Source organism: Paralichthys olivaceus, chromosome 20 (assembly GCF_024713975.1).
Source record: "Paralichthys olivaceus isolate ysfri-2021 chromosome 20, ASM2471397v2, whole genome shotgun sequence".
Taxonomy (NCBI): domain Eukaryota; kingdom Metazoa; phylum Chordata; class Actinopteri; order Pleuronectiformes; family Paralichthyidae; genus Paralichthys; species Paralichthys olivaceus.
Genome location: NC_091112.1, coordinates 6038298 through 6063710, shown reverse-complemented (window position 1 = coordinate 6063710; position 25413 = coordinate 6038298). Strand labels below are relative to the sequence as shown.

The window sequence follows — 25413 nt, the reverse complement described above, 5'->3', positions numbered from 1 at the left end:
ATAAGGAAAGTCCCACAGATGATGAGGTGCTGAAGAATTTATGATATAGCAAGCAAACTAATTTATATATATATATATATACACACTCTAAACAGAACATTTGTGTATTAACCACTAAAGAAATTAGTGTAAAGTTCTGGCAGAAACTGCAAAAGGTTAAACCCCACAATTTCTTTTAACAATGAACATCAACCTTTTATTCTGTCTAATGTTTCTATACAGATTATATTAATGCAACTTGATGTCGCTTTATATATTTGACTAATATTTTCATCTTTCAGAACAGCCACCACAAAGTGCTTCACAAAGAAGACTGATAAAAACCAATTACACACACCATCTAGGATAACAAGCGAAATAATACAGTAGTGTTTGGAATCAAAGACGTCAAATTATAGAACACACAATGTTAAATCAAGGGCAGAGAATAAAATGGTTCAACATTGTTTGAAATTAATGGAAAAAAGAAATAAAAGGATAAAAGCAAACAAAAAATAGCTTTAAAAAACAAGTAATTCGGTAAAAGGAAGTTTTGAGAGAGTATTTGAAAACAGTAGTTAAGACAGGGGAGATATAATCAGTCAGTCTCCAGTCTTTAGTCTGAACCCTGGTGCTGACCCTGACTTTTCAAAATCAAATCTTTTTTTTTAATTGCATTGTGGTTGTGCGCTTTCATCTTGTTTATTTCTGTTCCAAACTAACCTCATTCATTCATTCTTTTCTAAACCCTGAGCTCAGCTGTCGCCCTGTCAGGCGGAGATGGACACCGAGGATCTGCTGCGACAGGTGCTGAAACGCTTCATCACACAAGCTTCCCCATCTGCCAGTAACACGCCAGTCTACTACTGTTCCATTAACCTCACTCACTGTGGGCGATCTTTCCTGCTGCGTCACCGCTATACAGCTCTGCAATTTGCAGAGGACGCAACAAGCCTCCAGAAAATATAAAAAATATAAAATAGGGCCTCTACTGTTGAGTTTAACTTGACTTAACTAGTGACCTGTTAGTTGTACAGGTGTAATGTTTGGTAATTCATCTTTAATCCAACTATATCTGTCGGTAAAAATATGTAGAAATCAAAAAAGATGTAATGTAAATTCACAAGAAATATGTATGATGCTGCTTTTACACTGAAACGTCCAGAACTTGATGTCACCACTCTTGTGTCTTTCATAAAAGTGTAGACACAGAGTTAGTGGTAGAAGCTGAATCATCCACCTTTGAGATAAGTCTTCTAACCTTGATTCACTTCTGACTTCACTGAATGAAAGAACCAGTGAATAAACTGAGTCATTCGTTCAGTGTTGTGACTCAGCTGCTTTATGTTCCCAGTCAATGAAGCGTCTGTCTTCTTCCGGGGGGAAACAAGAAATCCTCTGCGTCATTTAAAGCGTCAGCGTCCACCTTTCGGCCCGTCCACCCACTGGACTCTTCTGTCAAAGGATCTCATCGGCTGTCAGGTGCTTACCCCTGAAACTTCAAATGTGACTTCCTACATCTTTCCCTCATGTTTTTAATCCGATCCCCTGCTGCATATGCAATAACCTGTGAGCTCTTTCACAGGTCACATGTGAACAGGTGTTTTGTGTTTGTCGTTGCTCTGCTCTTAATGAGATGAACGACTCTGCGTCTGCAGATAATCCTGTTTCAGGGACCAGCGGTGTCATCAGTCAAATCCCCATCAGATTAGACGGTGACAGCAGAGGTGCACACAGAAGAAAATGAGACGAGCAGCGGATTGTGTCCACACGAGACAACAAGGTGAGTCCCACTGATTCTTTGAGGGGCGATGTGTTTATCTGCACTTTTGAAATATGGCAGCAACAGATAGCAAGAACACACCTGTGAGGAGGATTTAGAATTTGACTCTTAACTTCAGCGATAGTAGAGCAAACCTGAAAAGGTCCAGGAGGTTATATAGAAGTGTTCAGAATCTTGCTCCAGCCTTTCATACTGTGCTGAGGAATTTGTGGAATAGATTTATGTCCATATTAAGTGACTGAAAACATTTAATTTGAAGGACCTTAACTGAAAAGTTAAGACTCATCTTGTTCTCGGAGACAATGGAACGAATGTCTGTAGGTGTTGATGATTGTTTTTCTATGTTATCGTTCTTTATTTTGTCATTTGTTGACTTTTTATACTGATGTGGACCTGAGTCAGAAATAAAGCTCAATAAGAACTAGAGCTACGTTCCTAGTCTCCTTAAATTCAATCAAGCTGATAAGTAAGTTCCCTAGATGTTCCTGTTTTTGTTTTAATCAAGATCCATTCATTGTTCCCTGGGAAATTGGCAAAAATCTCAAAAACTCCCCGTTTTCACAATGTTGAAAAACGAAATCCTGGGCTTGCACCCTGAGCCGAATCCTCTCCTAAACTTAAAGTCTTCTTCTTTTACCAACACTTCATCCTTCCACCAAGGTTTGTGGAAACTGGTTCAGTAATGTTTCTGTAATCTTGCTTACAATCAAACAAACCAACAAACAAAAAGATAAAGTCCTTGGTGGAGGTAAAGATAAATTAAGTATTAAGCTCAGGAGATTTCTCTTGATTCTATCATTTGTTGGTGGTGAACTGTTGTTCTTTGTATTTTCAGATTAAAGCCTCATTCCTGTTGTAAATTAAAGAAGGGCATCAACACCCACATTTGTCTGGGACCTAAAAAAACAAAAAGACGCCGCCTGATAAACCAACAAGCCTCGGAACGAGACACAGTGAGAATGGATTCCCTCATGTCTCTGGGTGCCCCCCTGAAACAGTTCACCAGCTGCGTGTCAGGGAAAAGCTCCCCCAACAAGAGAGTGGCCAAGAAGAGCGAGTCCGTCCGCAGGAACAGCTTCACCCGCAGGAGGAGCGTCAGCAGGAGGAGAAGTCTCCCCTGCAGCAGCCAGAAAGTCCCCGACTCCTGGCTCAGAGTGTACCAGGACGAGCTGAAGAGAGAAAGGTAAACATCAACATTGTCAAACTGGTATTTTCATCTGCTCCGTTTCAATTTTACTTTCTGATTTGTTGCTGGACTTATTTTTAGGTGTTGACTGATTTCAGGTGCTGTCTTGTTATCCAGCTGAGTCTCTTAATGAGGATGAGACTCACATGAATAAGCCGTTTGCACGTGTGCTCTGACTAATGGTGTCCTGTGCTGTTTGTTCAAGGAAACGACAACAAGCCATCCTCGCCAAGAAGAACACAGAGAGATCCGTAAGGGGGACTCACTTCAGGAGCCACCACTGCCTCCCCAGGGTAGGTGCACGCTGACGCCAAAGTAAAAACTAAAATAAAATGATTTTTACTCAGCAGCTTCTAAACCCATCATCCTTCCTCCTGCAGCAAACCACCACAGCCAGAAAACCGGCCCCAGCCAAGGACAACTCCTTCTTCGGAGCTTTTCAGGGCCTCAGTCTGGACGGACGAATGGGAGGAACTAATGCTGCTGCTGCGGGTGGAGATCAGTGTAAAGTCATGTAAGAGCAGGGCAGATATTCTGTACTGATTGGATTAGTGTCTTTATTGTCCTTTCAAAATGCATTGATTTAAAAAGACAGTAGTGCCCATTTGTGATTCCTTGACAATTTAGACTGTACACTCTGTTCACTCGTTGTGTATATTTTTATGAAATAAGGTTATAAACTGTTATACATTGGATTTGTGGTTTTCATTTTCTTCTTCCAGTTTCCTCACTAGTGAGCTTGTTTTGTTTAGTGGAATCTTTGAAATCCAAAGCAGAAACTGAGCAGGAAAAATTACTTTATGCAGTTTTCCCAAAAACAACATAAATAGAAAAAGTATGTACAACAAACACCAGTCAGATGTTTGTTTTTATTGACAGTATTTAATTGAATAGTTTTTAAACATGCAGAACCGACGGGTGCATCAAGACAGTAAATAAAAACTGAACAAGAAGATGGTCCAGAAATATTTACGTGTTGCGCCACTACAGCATATTCAAGGGAGTGTGAGTAAATCTGATCAGTATTGTATTGACTTGTGAATTGATCTGTAATAACCATAAATCTGTTAACAGTCTCCTGAACCTGAACTTCAGACAAATTTTAGGCTCAGCTTTGTACGTTTGGCTGGTTAATACCAAGCTTTATTTCATTTTTTAAAAAATAAAGGTCAAAAAGCAAACATAAGGACAAACCACACATTTTTTTCGTCAGTTACAGAAATGGAAGATGCATCGTTTGTCTCTCTGACACGAGGAAGTATGATCTCTGGGTCCAGATCACAAATATGTACATTAGAAACCCCAAGTACAAAACTAAGAGGGTATGACAAGTATCCTTATGGCGACTACACAGCTAAACTGCAGACGAGAATGTGAGGATACACAGAAGTGAGTTTTTCTTTTAGTACAAGTGGGTTTTTAATCTACTGAAGTCGCATCATTCCCTCTGCTCCATCTTGACTTTTGGAGGCTTGAGGAAGGATCTGTTGTTCTTCTTCTCCTTGCGCTTGCCTTTGGCCTGGAAGGTCCTCCAGCTGTCCACACGCCCATCTCTTGTTTCCTGGGGGGGGGAAAATGAAATGCCAAATGCAAGCTCATCTAGATTTTATTCATAAATTAGTAACCGGGAAGGTGAGGAAGGCACCTCAAAGTTTTTCTGCCATTCTCTGTCTCGCTTTGTTTTCTCTGCTGCCTCGATTTCTTCCTCTCTTGCTCGTTTCCTGGTGAGTAAAGAAAAGAAAAGGAAATCCATGACGTCCAGAATAAACACGCTTTTTTGTTTTAATGGTGAAATCATCAGATCAGGTCGTAATTACTCCACATGTCATTTACCTTTCATGCATGTCCTTTGTTTCCCTTTCCTTCCTCTTGATTTCAAGCTCAGCGAACAGCTTCATTGTCTGTTTGTACACGGCTTGTTTGAACTGGGAAAGGACAAAATGAGTCAGAGAAACTTAATGTGGTCATGGACATGACAAATACTGGACAATAAATATTTGCTAGTAAACATCCTAGAAAATGTATAATCGCCTATTATGAGGTAATTATGTGGAACGTTTCTAGGAAATTAGCAGGAAGATTCTGGAGCTGTATGATAAGGCATTATTTAAATATAAAGTATAATTTTTGAATATAAAAAAGTATTTAATCACAATAACTCCGAGAGTAAAAGGACAGCTATATCCTGTTGGAGAATATATTCTTATATGTAAATATGATTATTAATCTTTTTGAAATCTGAAATTGTTCAATATCTTTCTCTCATTCAATAAATTTTATTTTTTAATTCCATCTCATTAAAACGTGTTATGATTGTCTCACCATTTCAGGATCATCCTCCTCCACATCCTGCGACTTCCCTTCTTTCTTCAGCTGTTTCCTTTTCTCTTTTACCTGTTGAAAGAGAAAATAAAACAAATGCCAAATAAATAGTCAGTGGAGCGGAGTAACAACAAGGCAAAGAATGAAAGGATGAATAGTGACGGGATGTGATCAACACTCACCATATGCTCCACATATTCCTTTCCTGCATGGATCACGTCTAAGGCTCTTTTTTTCTGTTCAGGATCCAGTAGAAGTTTATATGCCTTGTCGACAGCTAGAACACAGGGAGACAATCAGTGGAAATGAAACTTACTATGTACGTTCAGGATCTACTATTTCACTGTTAACACACAAAGCCAGATACACAACACGAGTTCATCAGCGGAAGGAATTTACCTTCAAAGGATTTCTGTGCTCTGTCTTGATCACCCTGATTTTTGTCTGGATGGACCAAAATGGACAACTGCATAGAGAAGAGACGAAAGGAAATTAGGAACAAAAACAACAGAAAGAAGAAGAAAAAAAAAAGGTTACGACCACTGAAATGATTTATTTCAACCCTTCACTTTTTCTGCTTACCGCCCGAAATCTTTTCTTTAATTCATCATCTGTTGCATCTGGGTCAATTTGCAGCACCTGGAAATTACAACAACATTTTACTGGCTAATTTTTTTTTGAAATATGAAAACTAAACCAATGAATAGTAATTTGATGAAACCCAAATGTTATGAAAGTAATCATGGCAGCATTTTCATACTTTGATAAATGTTTCACACCAGCAGCGTATTGATTTTAATATAATTCACCAAAGATCTAGACAATCTCAGCATTGGTCTGATTTTGTGTCAGGGAAATAACAGACCAGTGAGATTATGGAGGAGAAAACACTACATCAGATTTTTTTATATCAATTTTACCACAATTAATAATTTCTCAAGATATAAAACTTTCATATGTCCGTAATGTTTTTCTTGCTTTTCCCCTTTTGGTCAGACTGACTTTGTGCTTAAGAAACATGTGATCCATCAGTGGGTTTGACATTATTTACCTGATGAAATTATCAAAAAAAAGAAAAAATATGGGAAAACAACACCAAAAAGTTTTTGATGAGTTCTGGATCAACTACATATCTGAACAAATGTGAAGAGAGATGCCAAAGTGATGTTTTGAGTGAAAAGCTGTTAAAAATGACAAAAAATTATATAAGTTAATTGTTACTTACTGTTTGAGTCCACAAAACACTTCAGGAGTTTCAGGGGTAAAAGGTGGTTTAGCCCAGGTGACCTCTTCTTCAGACGCAATAATAACAACACAACATGCCTCCGTGCTGCTCGTGTGGTGTCATCCAAGATGTTGTGCCCGGGGGTCCGTGAATGCACCTCGTAGGAGGGTATCAACCGACATTTAGACTTAAAACATGGTGTAAATGACCTCGTTTCGAGTCGAGTGTGAATGTCGGGGCTCACAGACACTTGGATGATACCACACGAGCAGTATGGAGGCATGTTAGGTTTTTACTGTTGTTTTTTTTACGTCTGAAGTCTCGGTCACCATTTATTTCAATTGTATCGGATTTGGCTGCAACTCTGTTTACCCCTGAAACTCCAGAAGTGTTTTGTGGACTCAAACACTACGCCCACCCCTCCATCTGCGTAATGGTGAGGAGATAACGAGCGAAGTTTCATTCTTCTGTTTTCAAGAAACTAAGGCAGATTAACTTTAGGGAAAGTACTTATTGTTGTTCAGGAAAAACCTACAAATGTCCTTGTGGAATACTGATTTGATTTAGTTTACTGGAGGTTGCAGGATAAAAACTATTCACAGCCTTGTTTTTAAAAGCACTCTCACATTACTTTGTGTCCTACATAGTTTGCACAGTACTTCACATTAGCGGTGGAGCTTGTCCATCTGCGGACTCACCTCAAATGGATTGAGGTTGAAGTAGGATGAACCAGGTCTGAGCAGCCTGTCCATCTGCTGCTTGGAGGTCAACACAGAGTCTCTCTTCTCGATCTGCTTCACCTGTTTGACAGATAAACACACTGAATCAGAGGCTGCACGCTCACTGCTCATTGTCTCCCCCCCTCACCCCCACCCCCAGGGGCTGACGGTGATGGAATCTGTATCTTTCCCTGGATGTGTCACCTGGTTTGTTAGCTAAACATGCATTGAATGTAGCATTAGCATGAGGGAGCACTGGATACAATCAGTTTAAAAGGGAAGCTAACAACGCCTCACGCTCAGAAGACGTAAAGTTTGTGGGTCTGTGTGAGTTAAAGGAAACGTGTAACACACATATCTTTAGTGGTGCGGCTGCTAGCATTAGTAGGAACACGTTAGCTTGTTGTCGTTAGCCGATGCTCACGTCTGCGAGGCCTCGTACACGACAATCCCGAACACGGCTGAGAAACACACGTCAGCCGACGAATGCGGAGCGACAACAACTTTCAAAACACACGAATCCACGCGAGCTTCCTGGTACCTCCGTGTAGAAGTTTTGAAATAATTCATCCGATACAATCTGAGAAGGCTCTCCTCCGGCGGCCGCCATCTTGCCCCTGGTTTACATATGACGTAGCAGCGCCACGTGACCTCAAAGCTAATTTGATCTAAAACCTTTTTGTGTAAAGTGTAAAATCATTCTTCTATTACACTCAGTTTATTTATACAGTGTCCGTTTACTCAGCGTAATCTGCTCCAATACTATTGAATTATATAGTTGAATCGGAATTTATTTTTTTAAAATGGACAAGTCAGTTTAAAAACGTGAAATGAATCGGATCACACGGAGGTGGTGTTAAACTTCCTGTAAATATGAGGACAAGGACTGCGGAACTTTTACAAAACGCATTTCTTTTCTTTCTAATTAAAATGCTGCATGGTGCTTTATTTTGAAAAAAAAAAAACCGGAACTGAATTGGAATTCGCTTCCGGGTTAGCTCCATCGTTCTGTTTGTAGTCCGACCACATTTTCAGTAGTTTAAAATAGAGCTGTTATTTAAGGAGCAGACTGATTCATGACCAGGAGTTACCACTGAAACGTGTGTTTTTAAACTTTCCTACAGCCTGATTTTCACATTAAGACACCACCAGAGGAAACCAGAGATTTGTCTGGATTTTTTTCTGACATAAACTCAAACCCGGAGTGTAGGAGCAGAGAATGTTTATCACTTCCTGGCCTTTAAACCCTGGGTATCAAGGATCAGCGAGTTCTACTCCAGCAGCGATTACGTTTGTTCAACCAGCCATTTCCAACTGCTCTTATTGTGGAGTGCACAACTTCTTACTTCCTAATGTACACAATTCACAGAATACGTCTCCAATAAGACCCACACAAGGAAAAGTTGTGTTCAGATGTTGAAATGCTGTAAATTAAATATAATGTAGTAAAAATACAAATACTAACACACAGGTTAACTTGGGAAATAAATGTATTGAACAATCAAGATAAACAAATGATTTCTCTTTACAGTTTAGATTCTTTCAGCTGGATGAGGAAGCAGCAGTCTGCTGGACCGAGCTCTGGTTCAGGACACGCCCATCGGCTCTATCCTCCTACGCCTCTGCAGGAAAAGATAAAACAGAACACATTAGAATGGATCTCTCAGGACTCATTTACTGCGTAATTACTGTTGTAAATTAATTAACACACATTACTACAATTTAACTCCACTGGGGTTATGGAGGTTTTCACAAAAAACTGATTTCCACAGAATTTAGAGGATGGGACACGGGCAAGAAAGAACCCATTATGTTTTGGAGCAGATAAGGACAAAGGGACAGATCCAGGATTTCCCCCTTCATTTTCTTTAACATTGCAAAATAGAGCGTTTGTACCAATAAATATAAATAAATATCTGGATCTAGCAGATTTTAATGTAGTAACACAGGATTTAAATTTGGGGGTTTTCTCTCTGATTCATTGTTCTTCTGGAAATAAGAGATGATTTTGTGATCTGAGTTGTTTTTTGGCTTAGCAATAAGGTTTCAACTTTTGTTCCCATTTTCATTCAAAAAGGAACCGAGGATGAAAAACAAATCCGCTATTACTTCTCACCTCAGTTGCCTGCTGTACGCTGGCTCGTACGGTTGTTCTGTGCATCATTCTCAAGGATTCACCTTGTGGAGAACCGCCCCAGACTCAGAGCTAAAAAAAAAAAAAGAAGAAGGCCACACAGATGAAGACATTGACAAATCTTAGTTTGTAATATTTTAGATAAATAAATATATTTGTGCCAGTTTTGTGACTTGCAGAACTTACTCTGGGAAGTAAGTACGTCATAAAGAGACAACTAGGACACCAAACTTTGTTTTCAAATAGAACAAAAGAACCAAAAACAGAAACATGATGAGACTTTTCTGAGAATGAGTTCAGATAATGAACAATCTTACCAATCAGTCCCTTCCATTAGTGTGAACTCATTCACATGGATGGGGGCAGCTCCTTTACTGCCTGGTGACAAGAGGCAACATATAAAGACAGTTCTGATATGAGACGCTGTTTTAAAGACACTCCAGCATTTGATGGCACTTGAATACAAACCAAAATGTGTGTCACATGATACAAGAAGCTGCTGTGGTCCCTACGCCCCAGTCTTACCTGTGTACTCTAAATAATGTAGCTCTCCTACTACCATCTTGTGGTGTTAAAGGGTACATACAGCAGTTTTGAGGGAAATCCATTGTTCTGAAATCAGCCAATTTCATCTATTTTTAGACCACTGTCCCTACTGAAATCTAAATACATTTTACAAGCAACTCAACTAGCAATTATTAACGTATTGATTAACACATTTACAAGTTTAAAAATGGCCAATAAATGCAGTATTGGATATCGGGACAATGGTGCAACAGCCGTGCTGATGACGAACAGCTTCCTCTAGTGGCGTAGGAGAGGAAATACCCCCCCTCCACCCCACCTCTATTCACTGAAATGTGTGCGCACACTGTACAGACAGCCGAGGTCATTTTGGTGCAGTGAGCCAAGACAGGCAACAGGTGCTTGCAGGGTTTGTAACGCTTACCAAATCCACGACTGTGCCTTTTGGCTGTTAAATCCAGTCTAAAGAAAACAGCTTTTTGGCTCTTAAACATTTGCATGACGGGAAAATATGTGAGTGAAATGTGCACTTTTCTCCCAGAATGCTTAATGACAATTAATTTAATATTTTCAATGATTCTTCAGTCAACTTAAGTGACTTTTACTCTTCATATCCTGGGGGAAAGAAGGAAAAATCACACCCCTCCAAAATTAAAAAAACTTGATTCGCATTATAGTATATTAAGTGAGGAAACAATAAAAAAAAAAAGAACAAAGTATAATTATAGCTAGTGTTTCTCCAGAGATAACAGTTAGCTACAGGAGAGGAGACAGTACTCTGTGCAAGGCGAGCTCACCCTTGAGTACCGTTCAGGTGAGTCCCTCATGCTAGTGGTGCCGCCCTCAATGCTTCTCCACCTAGGCAGGTTGGAATAAGAGGACAGACACATGAAACAAAATACAATGATACCATGGTACCAAAAGGCAGTTGCTAAAAACATTTTAACAGGTGAAAACGTCTTAAGAATTTTAACCCCTCGGATGGTCAGATCCTTGGTGTCCTCAAAAGCTGAGATGAGGTGCGGATTTTTGAAATAAAAAAGAATTGGGAGACAACTCGGCATACAAATACAAATCGACTCAAATGTGTTGGAAAGGTGTTTCAGGACCATTCCAGTGTGAGTAACATCTCACCAGTATCCAAGATTGTCCTCATCTTATAGGTTTATGCACACAGGTGAACACAGTATATGCTTCAGTAGATGTTTCCGTATAAACACCAAATTCACACAAGAAATGGATTAAAATACTTACTTTTATGACATTACTTCTATTGTTCAACCACACAACATTCCTGTACTGTACTTCTTAACTTGAAATGCATTTCCTTGGCCAAAACGTTTCTCTGGCTGAATCTGAGTGGAGATACAATCAAGATGGGGTGAAAAACAGGGAATCATTTGTAAAATGAAGGATTTCCAATAGTAATATCTTTGGCAAAATTGTAGTTATAATCTAATAATCAAGGGTAAGAGCAGCATTTAGTGAAGGTAGGCTAAAGCACAAAGATGGGCACAATCTTGGACAATGGCAAGGAGTCACACTGGTCACTGTTTAGTCCTTTAATAGTTGTTGGTATCACTGTATAAATTCTGAGTGCAGATTCTGAGATGTAACATGCACTGAAAAATAAAGGGTTAAAATCCTGTTTAGTCATTGTGTCCTCCAAACACCTTCCAAGTTCTCTTGTCCCGTTGTCTGACTGCACAATTTCAGCCTTTTGTGTTTATCCTTTGAGGAAAAGAAAATTTGAGTAGGAAAAGAAGATCTTCATCCAAATGTGAGAATTGAGGTAAAAAAAAAAATCAAATCAATTACTGAATGACAACACTGAATTTGAGTATCTGACAATTGACTGATGCTCAGCTGAGTTTTATTGAAACGGAACAAACGTAAAAGTTATAAATACAAAGACCATCAGAGAACAAACTGCTATGGCTTTTAAGGTAAGCCAAACCAAATCCTATTGGGAAAGTTCAAAGAAAACATAGGAAGTTATGGTATCAGTTTTAAAAAAAAACACAATTTTTTCCTATCTCTAGAAATGCTAGGCATACACTTTGAACATTACAAAACTTTTGTTTTCTTCCTTCCTGTGGATTCTTTTCTCCACCATTGCAAAAAATGAAATATGAAGCTCTAACCATAAGCATTTATTTACAAGCAAGTCCCTAAGCAACTATGAGAAACCACAAATAAAGGGAGTACAAGAAGGAGAGGGGAGGAAAGGGGGCATGGACAAAAACTCCTGCAAGGCAATATCATTATTTAATGTCCTCTCAGACTTTTCAAAATGAATGTCCACTTTTTTGTAAATGTTCATTGTTGGCTTTAAAAGAATCAGGAACAAAAAGTAACAATAAAAGTATTTTGTGTGTTTTTTTTAAAGACACATGTCCCAATGTAACCGTAGGAGTAACAAATGATTCACCACAACGGTTACGTTCATTTCTTCAGCCAAAAGGCTTTCCAGCCAATCATCTTGAGCCAATTCTGGGGCCTGTCCGTTTTTCTGAGATATATACAGACATTTTTTCATGAGGGATGATGAATAAAAAGTGATTCAAAAAATTGTCGCCAATCTCCTGTTATTTTTTTTCCTTTTTGTTGTTTTTCTCTTTTTTTTGTTGCCACTTTGCCAAATACCTTTGGGTGCATCTACTTCCACTGCTGCCCATAAGAATCCTGTGAAAACTCCAGGGTGTCATTACTGTAACCATAGTTACCAGAATAGTCGGCCCCCTGCTGCAGGGGCTGCTGGGCGATGGGCTGGGACCCCCAGTTCTGTTGGTTGTTGGTCTGGCGGCGCTTGGAGTCAGGCTGGTTAAACACGTCTGCCTTCCTTTTGCCTCCGACATTTCCCCCACGATTGCCCCTGGCCCCACGAGGACCACGGCCCCTCTGTGGCTGGAAAGGGGCTCCGCGCCCTCCACGGCCACCCCTGGGACCACCTAGGGGCGGGCCTCTTTGGGCGTAGCCACCGCGGCCACGAGCCGGTGGTGCTCCGCGAGCCCTAGGCGGAGGAGGACCTCCCCTGCTGGGACGAGTACCACGGCCCCTCATACTGTACACATCATCGTAGCCATAATAAGGATCTTCATAGCCACCACGGTAGTCATGATAGTCGTAACCATAGTAGTCATCATAGTAGTCATCATATCCATAGTAATCTGGTGGGTAAGCATAGCCCCCTCGGCCCCCACGACCCCTACCTCGGCCTGGTGGTGGCATGCGTGGAGGTGGGTAGTAGTAGTAGTCGTCATACCTGCAGTGGTAATGACAGTGTAATATTTATTGATTCCATACTTGTTAACAGGTCAAACAGTTAACCAGCCATGTGTCTCTGTCTAACTCACCCTGAATTCCTGGTGGTCTGACGAGCTGCTTGGCGCTCTTTCCTCTTCTTGTCTGGAGGCTTTGCCAAAACAATCTCAATTTCCTCTCCTCCAAGCTCCCTCCCATTCATTTCATCCATTGCCTTAACATAACAGAAGGGTTAGGGGTTAGATAATGACACATCATGATGAGATGATATTTTGTCAGAGGAATTAAAAAAAATAATAAATAAATAAAACACCTTTACAGCAGCATCCCTTTCTTCAAAATGAACAAAAGCATAGTCTTTGAGTTTCTTTACTCGCTCCAGCTTTCCAAACTGAGAGAACGCCATCTCAAGAAGTTCTTCAGTCACTGCTGTGGCGAGCTTCCTCACAAAGAGCACCTTCACCTATGTAGATTAAAAAAAAGAATTTCATACAGAGTGTGGTTGCAGTCTTCTAAAGTGCATAACATAAAATTAAAAATTACTAACCTTGGCCATGACCTCTGGGTCTGGCTCAGCAACAGGGTCAGCCCACTCCACAGTGACCGCGTTCCCCCACACCTTGACCTTGCCACTCATCAGGCGGCGGCGAGCCTGTGCTGCGGACTTGTGATCCTCGTACTCCAAGAAACAGAAGCCACGGTTCTTCTTCTTGTCGTCAGGCTGGTGGTACAATATCACCTCCTGGAGACCCTCTGTAAGATGAAGACAGTGTCTTTGATTTCATATTAAGGCAAAGAATCAAGCCCCACATATCCGACATGGCAAAGGATCTCCGTGTATGTGGACCTGACCTGTAACTTTGCCGAAGTCTTCCAATATACTTTCCCTTGTCTTGTTCTTTGGAATCGATCCGACAAACAGGCGATTGTTTGCAACAGATATACATACTCCCAAGTACTTGCCAGGACGGATTTCATGGTTATCGCACTGAAAACAAAATGGAAAGACAAAGAAATTAGGGACATTTCACTGTAAATAAACTGCAACATATAGAATGAAACCATTTTCTAAAACAGAGTACACTTCACATTTCTGCTTTTGTATTTTACAATAATGTAATTTTTCCCACTCCCCTGCCAGATCACTTACAAGCTTCACGGCCTTTTGTGCATCGTCCTTGTTGCAGTATGTGATGAAGGCATAACCTCTGTTCTGCCCAGAGAGAGGGTCCATCATTAACCTGAGGTCCCAGATTGCACCAGCAGACTCAAAGAGCGGCACCAGCTCATCCTCATACAAGTCTCTTGGGATTTTTCCAACAAACACCTGATGAAGAAGTGATAATCCGGTGGAGAAGTTCAAGGATTTGCAATGTAAATTATACACCATGATATTTGGTATTCTCAGTGGAGGATATAAAGCAGGAGAGATTTATTATCAGTCATTCTAAAAGCAGTAAAGCCTTGAAATTATTGACAGACAGATTTTAGTATCTATCTACTCATCTACCTCAGTTCCAATCCCTGGTTGCACTCCTTTGAATACATCCTCAGGTGGGGGACCACCATACTTTCTCTGCCCTGTTGTGACGTCCAGGGTGTATCCTGTCCGCTCCAGCAGAGCCTGAAAACAAACACAAAAAAACATGAACTGAGCTCCATGGTTTGAGAGGCTTCTTTATATGACATTCACTCTGACATTTTATACAAAAGTTCCACTTCACGATTTTTTTACCTTAATTTTCGCCTCGTCTGGGCCCTTCGTGGACTCCTGAACTTTACTTCCTTGTTTTTCTCTCTGTCTGTAGGTCTTCATGACTCCACACAGGAAAGCGCTCTTATTCTACAATAAGACAAAATGAGAACAATGTTCATGAAATTAAACTAGCACAGAAATACAAAAAAACAATGTAATCCATCCATGTGGTTACCTGTACATGGGACAGATCGCTCTCTCTGAACTGCTGGAGCACAGTAAGTGCTCCCTCCTCGTTGAACTCCCTCAGAGCATCGATAGCCCTCTCATCCAAATCAAGATACGCCACCAAACCTACAGGTACAAGACAAGGTCAATTGTGTTTGCTAAGCCACAGTCACAAATATTTACTGTAAGAGCCAAAGCAACCATCACCCACCTGTCTGAAAGATGTTGTCTAGACTTTCAGCCACTTTCTGGGGCAGCCCAGCATCAATGAGCGTCTGGTAGTTCTCTGTGTGCGTTGTCGTCACATCCATGGGCTCCTCTTCCTCTTTTGCCGGAGCAGAACTACCGTTCACCTCAGCGGCAGCCATTCTCCTTTATAACAGAGAATCCAAGAAAAACAATATATTCAGAACAAGTTAATCTTGAAGACATTATTAAAACATTTTCATTAAGACAACATTCATTAAGCTGTTATTGACTTCCTGCAGACTAGAGAACGAGCACTGCTCCCAGTCGACCACATGCAACTTATATATCTCACTCGGGTTTTTCAACTACTGTAACTCCACAATAACACATTTCTATCAGTGCAATTTCAATTGCATATACCTGCAATATTTTGTTACAGCATAAATATTTTCATTACATTGGACTTATTGCCTCCCATCCTAAGGTTCCTTGTGTTTACACTTTATTTATTTTTTACATACTTAACACTGAGTATGTATTTTGCGGCAGTAACAGTAAGATTTATATTATAAGGCAAAATATCACTGTATTAAAACCAGGTGAACAACTTATTTTATAAGGTCACACTATCATTGCATCTCTATTCTGATTTTATCACAGGTCTCCACAGTCTCCATTTTATTATTGATTTTACAAATGTGATTAATCATTTCTATTGCTTTTACCTCTTATTAAATATTTATTTAAATTTTTGTCTGTGCTGTTTTTTTACTGAATGCCCCTTTGGATCACCTGGAACTCCCCTCTGTGTGAAAGGTGCTTCATAAATAAAATCGCTTTGCCTTTTCTATTGAATGTGGATTGTAACCTGGACGACTGAGGGATTTACGCAAAGTTAAAAAACCAAACAATACAAATAAAGAGACTGTTGTTATGATCATCATAGTCGTGATCATAACAACAGAAGTGAAAGAAGCACGAAGATAACAACTCGCTCGCTTAAAGAAACCTCCACCGTCCCGCCCCCTTCACATGCGGACAGCTAGCTAACGAGGACGCGTTACATTTACACATTAGCGCAACACAGCGTGTTTCTGGGAGACTTCCGCAAACACTTAAAACGCGTTTCAGTTTCCCGGAACAGAATATATTTAAAGTATCTCTGGGGGGGAAAAACAAAACAACATACGAGCTCCCGGTGGTGCGGGGTTAGCTCGCAGGCTAAGCTAAAGAGCTGACGCGCAGGCCTCGCCGTGCGGACACATTTCACAAATCAAACGCACACGCTCGCGAACAGACAGTTAGCGTGACTCACCGGTTTGATTCCGAACAGCGAGCGGGGCGCGGGTTCGAGCGCGGGGCGATTCAACCGTGGGGCGCGGGGGAAAGTGTTGCGTGGAGCAGATGTTTGAGTCGGAGCCACAGGACTGATTTCCAGACAGCTACGGTCTCGTCGTCGGCTCGCCCGAACAACGCCACCGCTCCGCAAACATCGCGAGAGTTGGACGAAGGGGGCGAAGACACTGGGTGCGTTTGTTTTCCTCCGCGGGATGCGCGTCCTAGTTTCTCCACGTAAAATGCAAAGGAAAGCTTTTTTTTTTTTTTTTAGCTACATATGTTTTACACACGAGGCTCAAGGGGTTGGTTCGATTCAATAGAAGGAGACATTTTAAATTCCAGGGGTTGAAATACATCCGCGGGTTAAATCCCCACGGTGTGTGGATTCGCTCCCCCGCCCGAGTGCACCGCACGGGCATGTCAGCGGGCGGCGCTGGGAATCAAAGCGAGCGCCTCATTCGCAAACACCCAACCGCGGAGCTTGAACTTGACTGAAGCGTCTTCCCGCCAATGAAAACGCATCTTTCTGCACGAGCTGCATTCCAGGAGTTATTCAATGTGCATAAATAACCACCGACATTTTGTCTGAGCACGAGGATTACATATAATGAGTCACACATGTTCCACAGCTTTCACTGAATGTAAATATCGAAGTGCTTTATTGTTTTTCTTAAAAGTTTCCATGCCGTCAGTATCAAGTCTGATACAGGACCTGCCTCGACCAGCAGTAAAAAAAATATCAATCGATATCTTATAATTAAAGACTTGGCAGCGATTCTGGGTCCGGGACAGCTTGGAGGAACACGGACGATGGGCTTCCCCGCTCTGCCTCAGTCGTCGTGTTTCAGCTTTCGGATTTTGCCCTTGTGGCGGTCGATCTCCTTCTGCAGGCGCTCAATCTCCTTTTTGTGGTGTTCGATCTCCTCCACGTGATGTTTCCTCAGCGCCTCCATCTGCTCCTTCTCCTTCTGCCTGCAGGCGGAAAAAAAGAAATTGGGCTAAAAATAACAAATCATCAAAACTCCAGTGTCGGCCCTCCTCAATTAAAGTTCTTGAATCTCGTCGAAAAGTTCCTTCTACGTTTTTGACACCTCTTTATAATCATGGTATGTATCTCTTCTTCCAGTTTCTCATTCGTCACCGGTTAGAAACGTCAATACGCCCACTCTCTCACTGTGAAATTTCTGGACATGATCCTGCAGGAAAATGTCTGGACGTCAGTGCAAGTCTGAAAGCAACTATAACTTACCTGAAGTAGCGCTCCTCCTCCGCTACCTGCCTCTTCCCGAAGGCACCGCCCGCCTCCCTCACGGAGCCTCCTCCACCCCCACCTTTGCCCGCTCCCTTGCCCAACTCACCAAGCTGGAACAAGCAGAGGAAAACATTAGATTTGATTTGTGTAAATAGGAATCATATCACAAGCTAGTGATGTTTATCCTTTAGTCTTACAGGTAATCTCAGTATCAGGGACAAGAATAAGTTGCAACAGATCATCGGCATTAAGTGACCTGACCCGTCTCTCACCTTTGGTAAGAGAGCTAAAGCTCAAGGAATCTTCTTACAGTGTCGACATCCCATCTTTGCTGAATTTGAGGTTTTGCTCTCAGGCAGAAGACAGATTACCAAAGTCCAACAGGTTGAAAAATTATTTTATAATTCAAGCCATCAAACTATTCACTTCTAATGATGACCTAGTTTATGAGCCTCTTATTTTTGGTGTGAGTGACAGTTGTATTGATGAATTTTCAAGCTCTTGTTTTTCTGTTGTTATTTTATGTATTTTAATCTTTATCTGTCTTGAGTTTTTCTACTTTGACCAGGCTGCAAAACAAAAAAAGTGCCTCTGGTACCATAAAGTTGAAGTTGATTTTGTCTCAATTTGTAAATCTGAAATAAAATCAGCATTTCACTTGCATTGTAATTGCCAGGACTCCAAAGCAGTTTGTACATTGGACTTGATAAACTCTAGATAAACTCATTTATCTGAGTACATGCTATCTGCTCAAACTGACAAGACAACAGCAGATGATTGTCTTAAATATCCTCCTGCAACAACAACAATCTTTTAAATCCCTTGTTTTAAAACACACTTTTATCATTCTTTAAAATTAATATTGTCTTTTAATATAAGTGATTCCTTCATTTTTGCTGTGCTTATGATTTAATTACCTTTTATTTCTGCTTAGACTTTGAAAAGTGCTCTATAAATAAAAGTATTTTTTATAAATTGAACAAACCTCAATTCTCATTTGAGGACATTTGAATATATTGCTTAGTCATGCTGTCTCTGCAATAAGACACACACCTGTAGACGCTGGGAACATGTCGCCTTGTACTCTGCATGCATTGTTGTCTACGCAGACCTTTAGCCATGTTTGATATAAACATGCACACACATGTCATCGTCTGTGACATGACATAACACCAGGACGTCAACAGTAACACAGCTGCTTCACTCATAGCGGATGGTTGCAAACACATTTCACATGAACCTGGAGCCATGAGGAAAACTTTACATGCACACATCGTCATCTAATGCCAAACACTCACGGGTTAGCAGCTAGCTTAGCCTCGCTAGCTTCATCAAGGCTGCGACCAATGACCAAGTTGCAGAGTGTAGCTACATGCTAACAGGGCAAAGCGTCTTGATACCTGATCAGATGCCATCCTGATCTGAGAGGCGAGGCATCTCCGCTGGCTCAACCTCAGCAGATACCGGGCCATGGTCTCCGCTGCTGTGTCACTGGAGACGCAGGACGCGGCGGTGAAGACGGGAAAGTTCGGCTCCACAGGTCCGAGCCCCGATATGCGGAAATATGAAGAGGGCGTCGTAGGCGGGGCGGGGGGGGGGCGGGGCGGGGGGGGAAGCACCCACCTTTGGTGTGTGGGAGGGATCGGCTGCTGCCACCAAGTGGTGAGGGGGCGTCAGTGCCGGAGCTGCGGCACATGTTCGGAGGCTGATCCTGCAACATGTAAAAAAAACACAGCGAAGCCTATTGTGTGTGTGTGTGTGTATGTGTGTGTATGTGTGCGTGCGTGCGTGCGTGCGTGTAATGTTACTGGATCATCAATCAATCAAGACATTGCACATTACATCTCCCATGCACATTGTTTGAAATGCTGTCTTATTTCACATTGATCGGTCATCTGTTATCTTATTCTTTATTTTAATCATGTTTATTTTTCATTCTACTTCTATATTTTGCATTGCCTATGCACTTTATATTTTATATATATTCTTCTTTTTTTCTTTTATATTAGTAAGCATATTGTTCTTTGGTCGGGCAGTTGCAAAATAAGAATTTCATTACCCAATAATTAACCGCTGTGTCTGTTATTGTGTATATGACAAATAAACATCTTGAATCTTAAATCAATCTATCAATCAATCAATAGTATTTTATTTTACTCACCCTTCCGTCTGTAAACCCTGACATTCAGATTTGACTCAAAACAGCAGCATTTAGTTTTTAACCATGAACCCAGAAAATAAAGGGTTAATAATTTTTTTTAATGGAATATTTTCTTGTTTCTGCTGTATGTTACCAAACACAGTGTGGATAGTCCATCAAATGAAATCAATGTTTATATATGATTGTGATGGTTTATGTGTCTCCGGCAGAACTAAGTAGCAGTGGTGTAATGTAACAAAGTACATTTACTTCATTACTGTACTCAAGTTATTTTTTGTTATGTTTACTCAAATAGATTTATTTTCAGGTACTTTTAACTTTAGCTCCACAACATACAAATTCATTTATTCATCCTCTTTTTTATATCGAAGATCAGTGAGGCCTTGACCCTGCAGGATGCTACACAACAAATCCACACTGCAGGTCTCGAGTCCGAGTGAGGCATCATCCAAACTTGGGGAAAACCCACAAACTTCCATCACTTTTGATGCAGTGATACTTAAGCTCACTCAGATTTTGCAGCAACAATAATAAACACACAGATTTCCCCTGGTTTCTCATCTTTTGTGCTCAGCAATCTTTATAAATCGATCACCCCAACCGAGCTGCATGGGCAGTCTAATTAATTCCATGCTCATATTTTGTAACCACTGTTTACAGACTGCTGACATCCTTGTGTTGTGGACCCATAACTCAAAAGGATGAGACCCAGTGCTCATCTCTCAAGTGCTGGATGAGACACACTCAGCAGCACAATGGGAAGCTTTGCACAGTAAAGAGAGATGGTGGGTGTATCGTACAGATGAGTCATAATGGAGTCCCGCTGATGAAGAGCCCTCCCTGCCAGACAATACTCATCCGCTGTTTCGAATGAGCTCTTCGTCCCTGACATTCTCTTTTCAGAAGGGTTGACGGTCAATGAATGAATGTAGGCACAGTGCTGTTCTGATGACGTCCCTGCATCCTGTCAGGCTGTTTAAGTGCAGCCAATGACCATGGAGATTTGTCAGCTCCTGCGAGAAGAAAGGCGTCAATACTTGGCCCACTTTGTTCTGTAATTCCAACATCCTTGGTCTGTGTGCAATATGGAAGTGGGACAAGAAGTCTTGCAAGACGAAAAGATTTTAGGATTGGGAACAGGGTCAGGGATAAATGTTTTTCAGATTTTAGCACCTACAGACACATGCAGGCATTTCTTTACTCAGCAAGCACTTTATTAGGAACACCATACTAACAGTGCTCAAAACAGACAAACTAAATTCTTCGTGGCATGCATTCTGTAGGATTTCTGCAGATTTCTCAGCTGCACATTTATGCTGCCAATCTCCTATTCTACTGGATCTGACTGAAGTTCAAATAAATAATTCTCATATTAATGAAAGCAATTTATGACAAATTTTGCTACGTGACAGGGTGCACAAAGTATGAACAGAAAGAGAGGTACATGGTCCCAAACAATACTCAAATTCCCTGATTGCTTGAATGCCACAGCCAATTGTCTAACAGCCAACTGTCTAACTGTCTAGTGACGGTCTAGTTTCCATCTGAGCTTACAGGAGTGAAACTTGAGGTGTTTCTAACAAAGTGGTTTTTGAGAGTACTTCTCGCAAGTGAGAACTGAGGTAGTAACACTCTTGCAACAAATGGTGGCAGTGTGCTCTCATGCAGATGGCGTCTGCTGTGTGCTGCAATGAATATGGAATCGGAAATGCTACCCTTCATATAACACACGTAAAAAAACAAGTCCTTCTTCTGTAGCTGTAATGGACATCAGTAAGTGCTGCTCTCACTTTACCTTAAGTAGAGTCGGAACTTCAGTTTCTTGCAGAAGAATGAATATTCCTTTGCAGAAATCCTTGTTGAACAGTATGTTGCATCATTCACAGAGGAGCTGAATCTACTGCATTCATCACATACCTGAGTTATGATAAATGCATGAGAAAATTATTGATAAACCATCAAAAAAGATGACGTGGAAGAGTAATGAAGGTTATGCACATGTTTTAAAAAGATAGTCACGCTCTGTCACTTCCATGTGAATACCCTAATGTGAAATAATCTGTGAGGTTACACTAAATCAAGGCTGAGTGGAACAGGAAGTCGTCTTGTTGTGTTGGTATCATCCACGGCATTGAGCCTCACAGAAATTCAAGTGCTGTACGTGTGTCTGTGTGCGTTTGTGCATGTTGGGTTTGTATGGTCATGTACGGACTTCCGGTCTGCAGGATACAGAGCAGCCAGTTACCTGGATCTTTTCAGAGCTGCTCACCTCACCGTCTCAAGTGTTGCCATAGGAAATAGTATCCTGGCAACGGCACTAACCTGAGCAAAGACAAAGTAAGGTCATACAGACAACAAGATGTGGCACAGTGTTCCTGTATGAACAACCCATTTTCATAACCTCTGCTCTGAAGGACGTTCATTTCAAATACACAACACAATCCTTTCATATTTTTTTTTGTTGCAGTTCTTTCGAAATCATCATTTAGAATCCCTGCATAACAATCTGAACCCCTTCTTCATGTGCATCATCAATAATTGCATGAAATTTAACTCAAATGTGAAACAAAGCACGATGATGTAGTTTGCATTATGTGTGCATGGACTCGTTTAAACATAAGATACTAAAACATGTACATCTATGAAACATGCAGTAAATTATATCAGAATTACAATGCAGGGATTATATGCATTGTTTTTTGGCAGCATGCACCCTGACTGGTTCTTCAGAAGTATTTACACTTCTGGGGTTTTATTTACATTCATCTCATATATTTCTCAGTGATTGCTGGTGCTGAAAGTCCTTGTGTTGCTAATGGCCCTGATGAGCTGCCTGGATGTTGCCACTGTTGCCATGGTGACCATCAGGGTTGATAAAGGGGATCAGATCTGCAATGTTCTGTACAAGGTCTTTTGGACAAGGAACAGTGGCAGGAACGATTGACAACCAGTCTGGAAATAATTAAAAGGGGTACACTGACTCATTTTGCAAACTGATTACAAAATGAGAAGCAGCCAATCAGTTCTCTCAAAACGGCCTTTCCAAATCTTACCTTTGATTATTGCAGCAGACATATTTTACTCTCCCACAGGATTGTTGCAGCTTTCAATAAACGCTGCATTATAATGTCAAATATAGATGAAAAGGCAAGACACACATCTACAGTATGTAAACCTGATTGTGATTAGCCAAATGTCAGCATACTGACATTTCTAAACTTTCACTAAACAAACAATTGAAGCTGATGAGAATGTTGTTACTTCTGCAGATATTTGATCATTAAAATAACAAACACTGGACAAATTAAAGTCTTGACCTGAGGAGGGCGCTGAATGAAAATTTAAGGGGATCGATAAAAATATTACAAAAAATATGATAATGAATATCTGTATGAAATTAAATTCATCCTTTAGATGTCGAGATACTTTGCAGGATACATCAAAACTTGACCATAATGCTGCTGCTGTTTGAGAAATTGTGGAGGAACCTTAAAGGTACAATGTGTAGAATTTAGTGATATCTAGTGTTGAAGTTACATGTTGCAGCTGAACACCCCTCACCTCACCCTCTCCTTCCAAACATGAAAAAGAAACTGTGGTAGCCTTTAATCATAAAAACTCAAAAGGTGTTTAGTTTGTCCAGTCTGGACTAATGTAAAAAACATGGCGGCCTCTGTAGAGAGGGTCCCCTCGATGTAAATATAAAGTATTTAAATATAAAGGGTCTTTTCTGAGGTAAAGAAAACTACAATTCACACAATTTAGATGAAATGAACTAGTGAAAACATCTTGAGGATTATTCTACATTAAATTTCTGCCAATAGTTTCCTTTCACCTAAATATTACACACTGGACCTTTAAGTCAGGAGGATTCATTCTCTCAGGAGCCTGAAACTGTACAAAACATAACAGCAAGCATCCAGTAGATATGTAGAGATCTATCAAGATGGACAGACCAACGTCTCCACCCGCACCACGTCTGAGTTATATATCCTCTATTCATAATGCAACGTCAATTTTTCATGTGTCACCAACAGTTCCATTGAGCTGCTCAGGAACCCTTTCTATTGAGTCACTTGCTTGTGACCACATGTCGCCTCTGTCCAGGTTTAAGACTGATTTTATTGTACTATTCACTTCAGCCCTACGCGTTCCATCAGCACCGATACTGAACATTAGCCTCAGCCGGTCTTGTCGACCCCTGGGGTTGGCAGACTGTCTGAAAAGTAAGACAAGTGGTAACAACCACTTATGAAACCACTCTCATTGACTGCTGGCATTTGGCTATGACGCACATTCACAGCTGTAATCCACCACATCTGTGTTTTTGTCATTCAGAGGTAAAGGAGCCACATGGTGGGGGGGGGAGTTCCATGGACGACAGATCCTTTGTACACCCCAATTAAGAGGAAAAAAGCAAGAGAAAGAGAGCGAGACACATATAGTGTTTCGGTAGACATGCAGTGCTTATTTTAGTTCAATCACAGACCATATGTAATATCAACCTCCACTGTCGTCTTGTTATTTCCTGTGCTGATTGTATAAGTGGACGCTGATTGGACTTTCAACGTATTTACATTCAAGAGAATTTCTGCCGTCAGAATCAACACAAACCCGAGGGTTAAGCCTCTCAGAGTCTCGCTCTCGGATCTGTTTCGCTCGGGAAGACAAGAGTGTGATTTGAGCTGAAGGGCACGCTGTGCTGCGGCTCAAAAACAATGGATGCAGCTAATCTTCAGAGCTGAAGTTTGGTTCCCCAGAAGTGAGTTGAAACCAGCACAGTGTTGTAGCGAAACATCACAACACAAAAACGTACTCAAAAACAACCAGATCAAAAAATACAGAACACATGTTGTTGGCGCTGGTTTGCGTGTCATTGCAGTAATATTTCATCACAACAAGTAACATTACTGCAGATACACTGACTTGTCCCAAAGATGGAATCCATGCACCAATATGTTAATGTGAACCTGTTTCTATAATCACCACTTTTCAGTATCTCTGATAAACACTGTGGTGCAATTGATAATTACATCACCATGAAGGTTTCATGCATAAACAGCAAAATCCTGTCTTCAGTCTCAGCTGTGACTTTCCTCCTTTGTGTCACAGTATCCTGTTATGAGCTTTGCAAAATGAATCACAGACAATTTCACAAACAAGACTTTTGCAAATCCGCTGATGCCGAGCTGGAGTAGTTAATATCATCGTCATCATGATCGGGAAATTATGTTTTTTCTAATTCCCTCCACCGGGAAGTCAGAGCTGCTTTGCCGACTGCAGAACAGGATGACAGGAGATTATTGTGGAGATAGTTTGCTGGCAGATCTATTAATTTTTTCTATGATCAATTGTGGCTTATTTCTTGCAGAATTTGTTTTTCAGATTGATCTAAATAAACAAAGATATATG

The 25413-nt window shown here is 40.9% G+C and overlaps 4 protein-coding genes across 7 annotated transcripts; 1 reads left to right on the top strand and 3 right to left on the bottom strand.

Annotated features, from left to right (window-relative positions):
• Positions 1-743: 743 nt before the first annotated feature.
• LOC138405905 (uncharacterized) lies at positions 744-3643 on the top strand. Its single transcript, XM_069516396.1, has 6 exons — positions 744-786; positions 1334-1461; positions 1638-1762; positions 2598-2945; positions 3154-3241; positions 3329-3643. The coding sequence occupies exons 4-6, from the start codon at positions 2722-2724 to the stop codon at positions 3464-3466; spliced, it is 450 nt and encodes a 149-aa protein (XP_069372497.1). The 5' UTR covers positions 744-786; positions 1334-1461; positions 1638-1762; positions 2598-2721; the 3' UTR covers positions 3467-3643.
• Positions 3644-3810: 167 nt separating this feature from the next.
• Positions 3811-7907, bottom strand: dnajc8 (DnaJ (Hsp40) homolog, subfamily C, member 8). 2 transcript variants are annotated; one of them, XM_020102524.2, is made up of 9 exons: positions 7756-7907; positions 7194-7295; positions 5853-5909; positions 5670-5736; positions 5453-5547; positions 5271-5342; positions 4782-4873; positions 4594-4669; positions 3811-4509 (listed from the first exon to the last, which is right to left on the bottom strand). In XM_020102524.2, exons 1-9 carry the CDS (start codon positions 7822-7824, stop codon positions 4387-4389), a joined length of 753 nt encoding a protein of 250 aa, XP_019958083.1. In that variant the 5' UTR covers positions 7825-7907; the 3' UTR covers positions 3811-4386. The 2 variants fall into 2 exon arrangements, with proteins under 2 accessions (XP_019958083.1, XP_019958084.1); XM_020102525.2 differs by having other exon boundaries at positions 7639-7852.
• A 779-nt stretch (positions 7908-8686) lies between these two features.
• Positions 8687-16890, bottom strand: LOC109639165 (heterogeneous nuclear ribonucleoprotein R). Of its 3 annotated transcripts, XM_069516392.1 has the most exons (16): positions 16566-16890; positions 15273-15433; positions 15069-15187; positions 14873-14980; positions 14648-14761; positions 14288-14464; positions 13990-14125; positions 13685-13890; positions 13451-13600; positions 13230-13351; positions 12600-13138; positions 11128-11228; positions 10671-10731; positions 9666-9726; positions 9331-9420; positions 8687-8836 (listed from the first exon to the last, which is right to left on the bottom strand). In XM_069516392.1, exons 2-12 carry the CDS (start codon positions 15427-15429, stop codon positions 11182-11184), a joined length of 1875 nt encoding a protein of 624 aa, XP_069372493.1. In that variant the 5' UTR covers positions 15430-15433; positions 16566-16890; the 3' UTR covers positions 8687-8836; positions 9331-9420; positions 9666-9726; positions 10671-10731; positions 11128-11181. The 3 variants fall into 3 exon arrangements, with proteins under 3 accessions (XP_069372493.1, XP_019958047.1, XP_019958046.1); XM_020102488.2 differs by lacking the exon at positions 11128-11228; XM_020102487.2 differs by lacking the exons at positions 8687-8836; positions 9331-9420; positions 9666-9726; positions 10671-10731; positions 11128-11228 and having other exon boundaries at positions 11730-13138.
• A 328-nt stretch (positions 16891-17218) lies between these two features.
• Positions 17219-19461, bottom strand: atp5if1a (ATP synthase inhibitory factor subunit 1a). The gene is made up of 3 exons (XM_069516397.1): positions 19241-19461; positions 17838-17950; positions 17219-17560 (listed from the first exon to the last, which is right to left on the bottom strand). The coding sequence occupies exons 1-3, from the start codon at positions 19310-19312 to the stop codon at positions 17419-17421; spliced, it is 327 nt and encodes a 108-aa protein (XP_069372498.1). The 5' UTR covers positions 19313-19461; the 3' UTR covers positions 17219-17418.
• Between the last annotated feature and the right edge of the window lie 5952 nt (positions 19462-25413).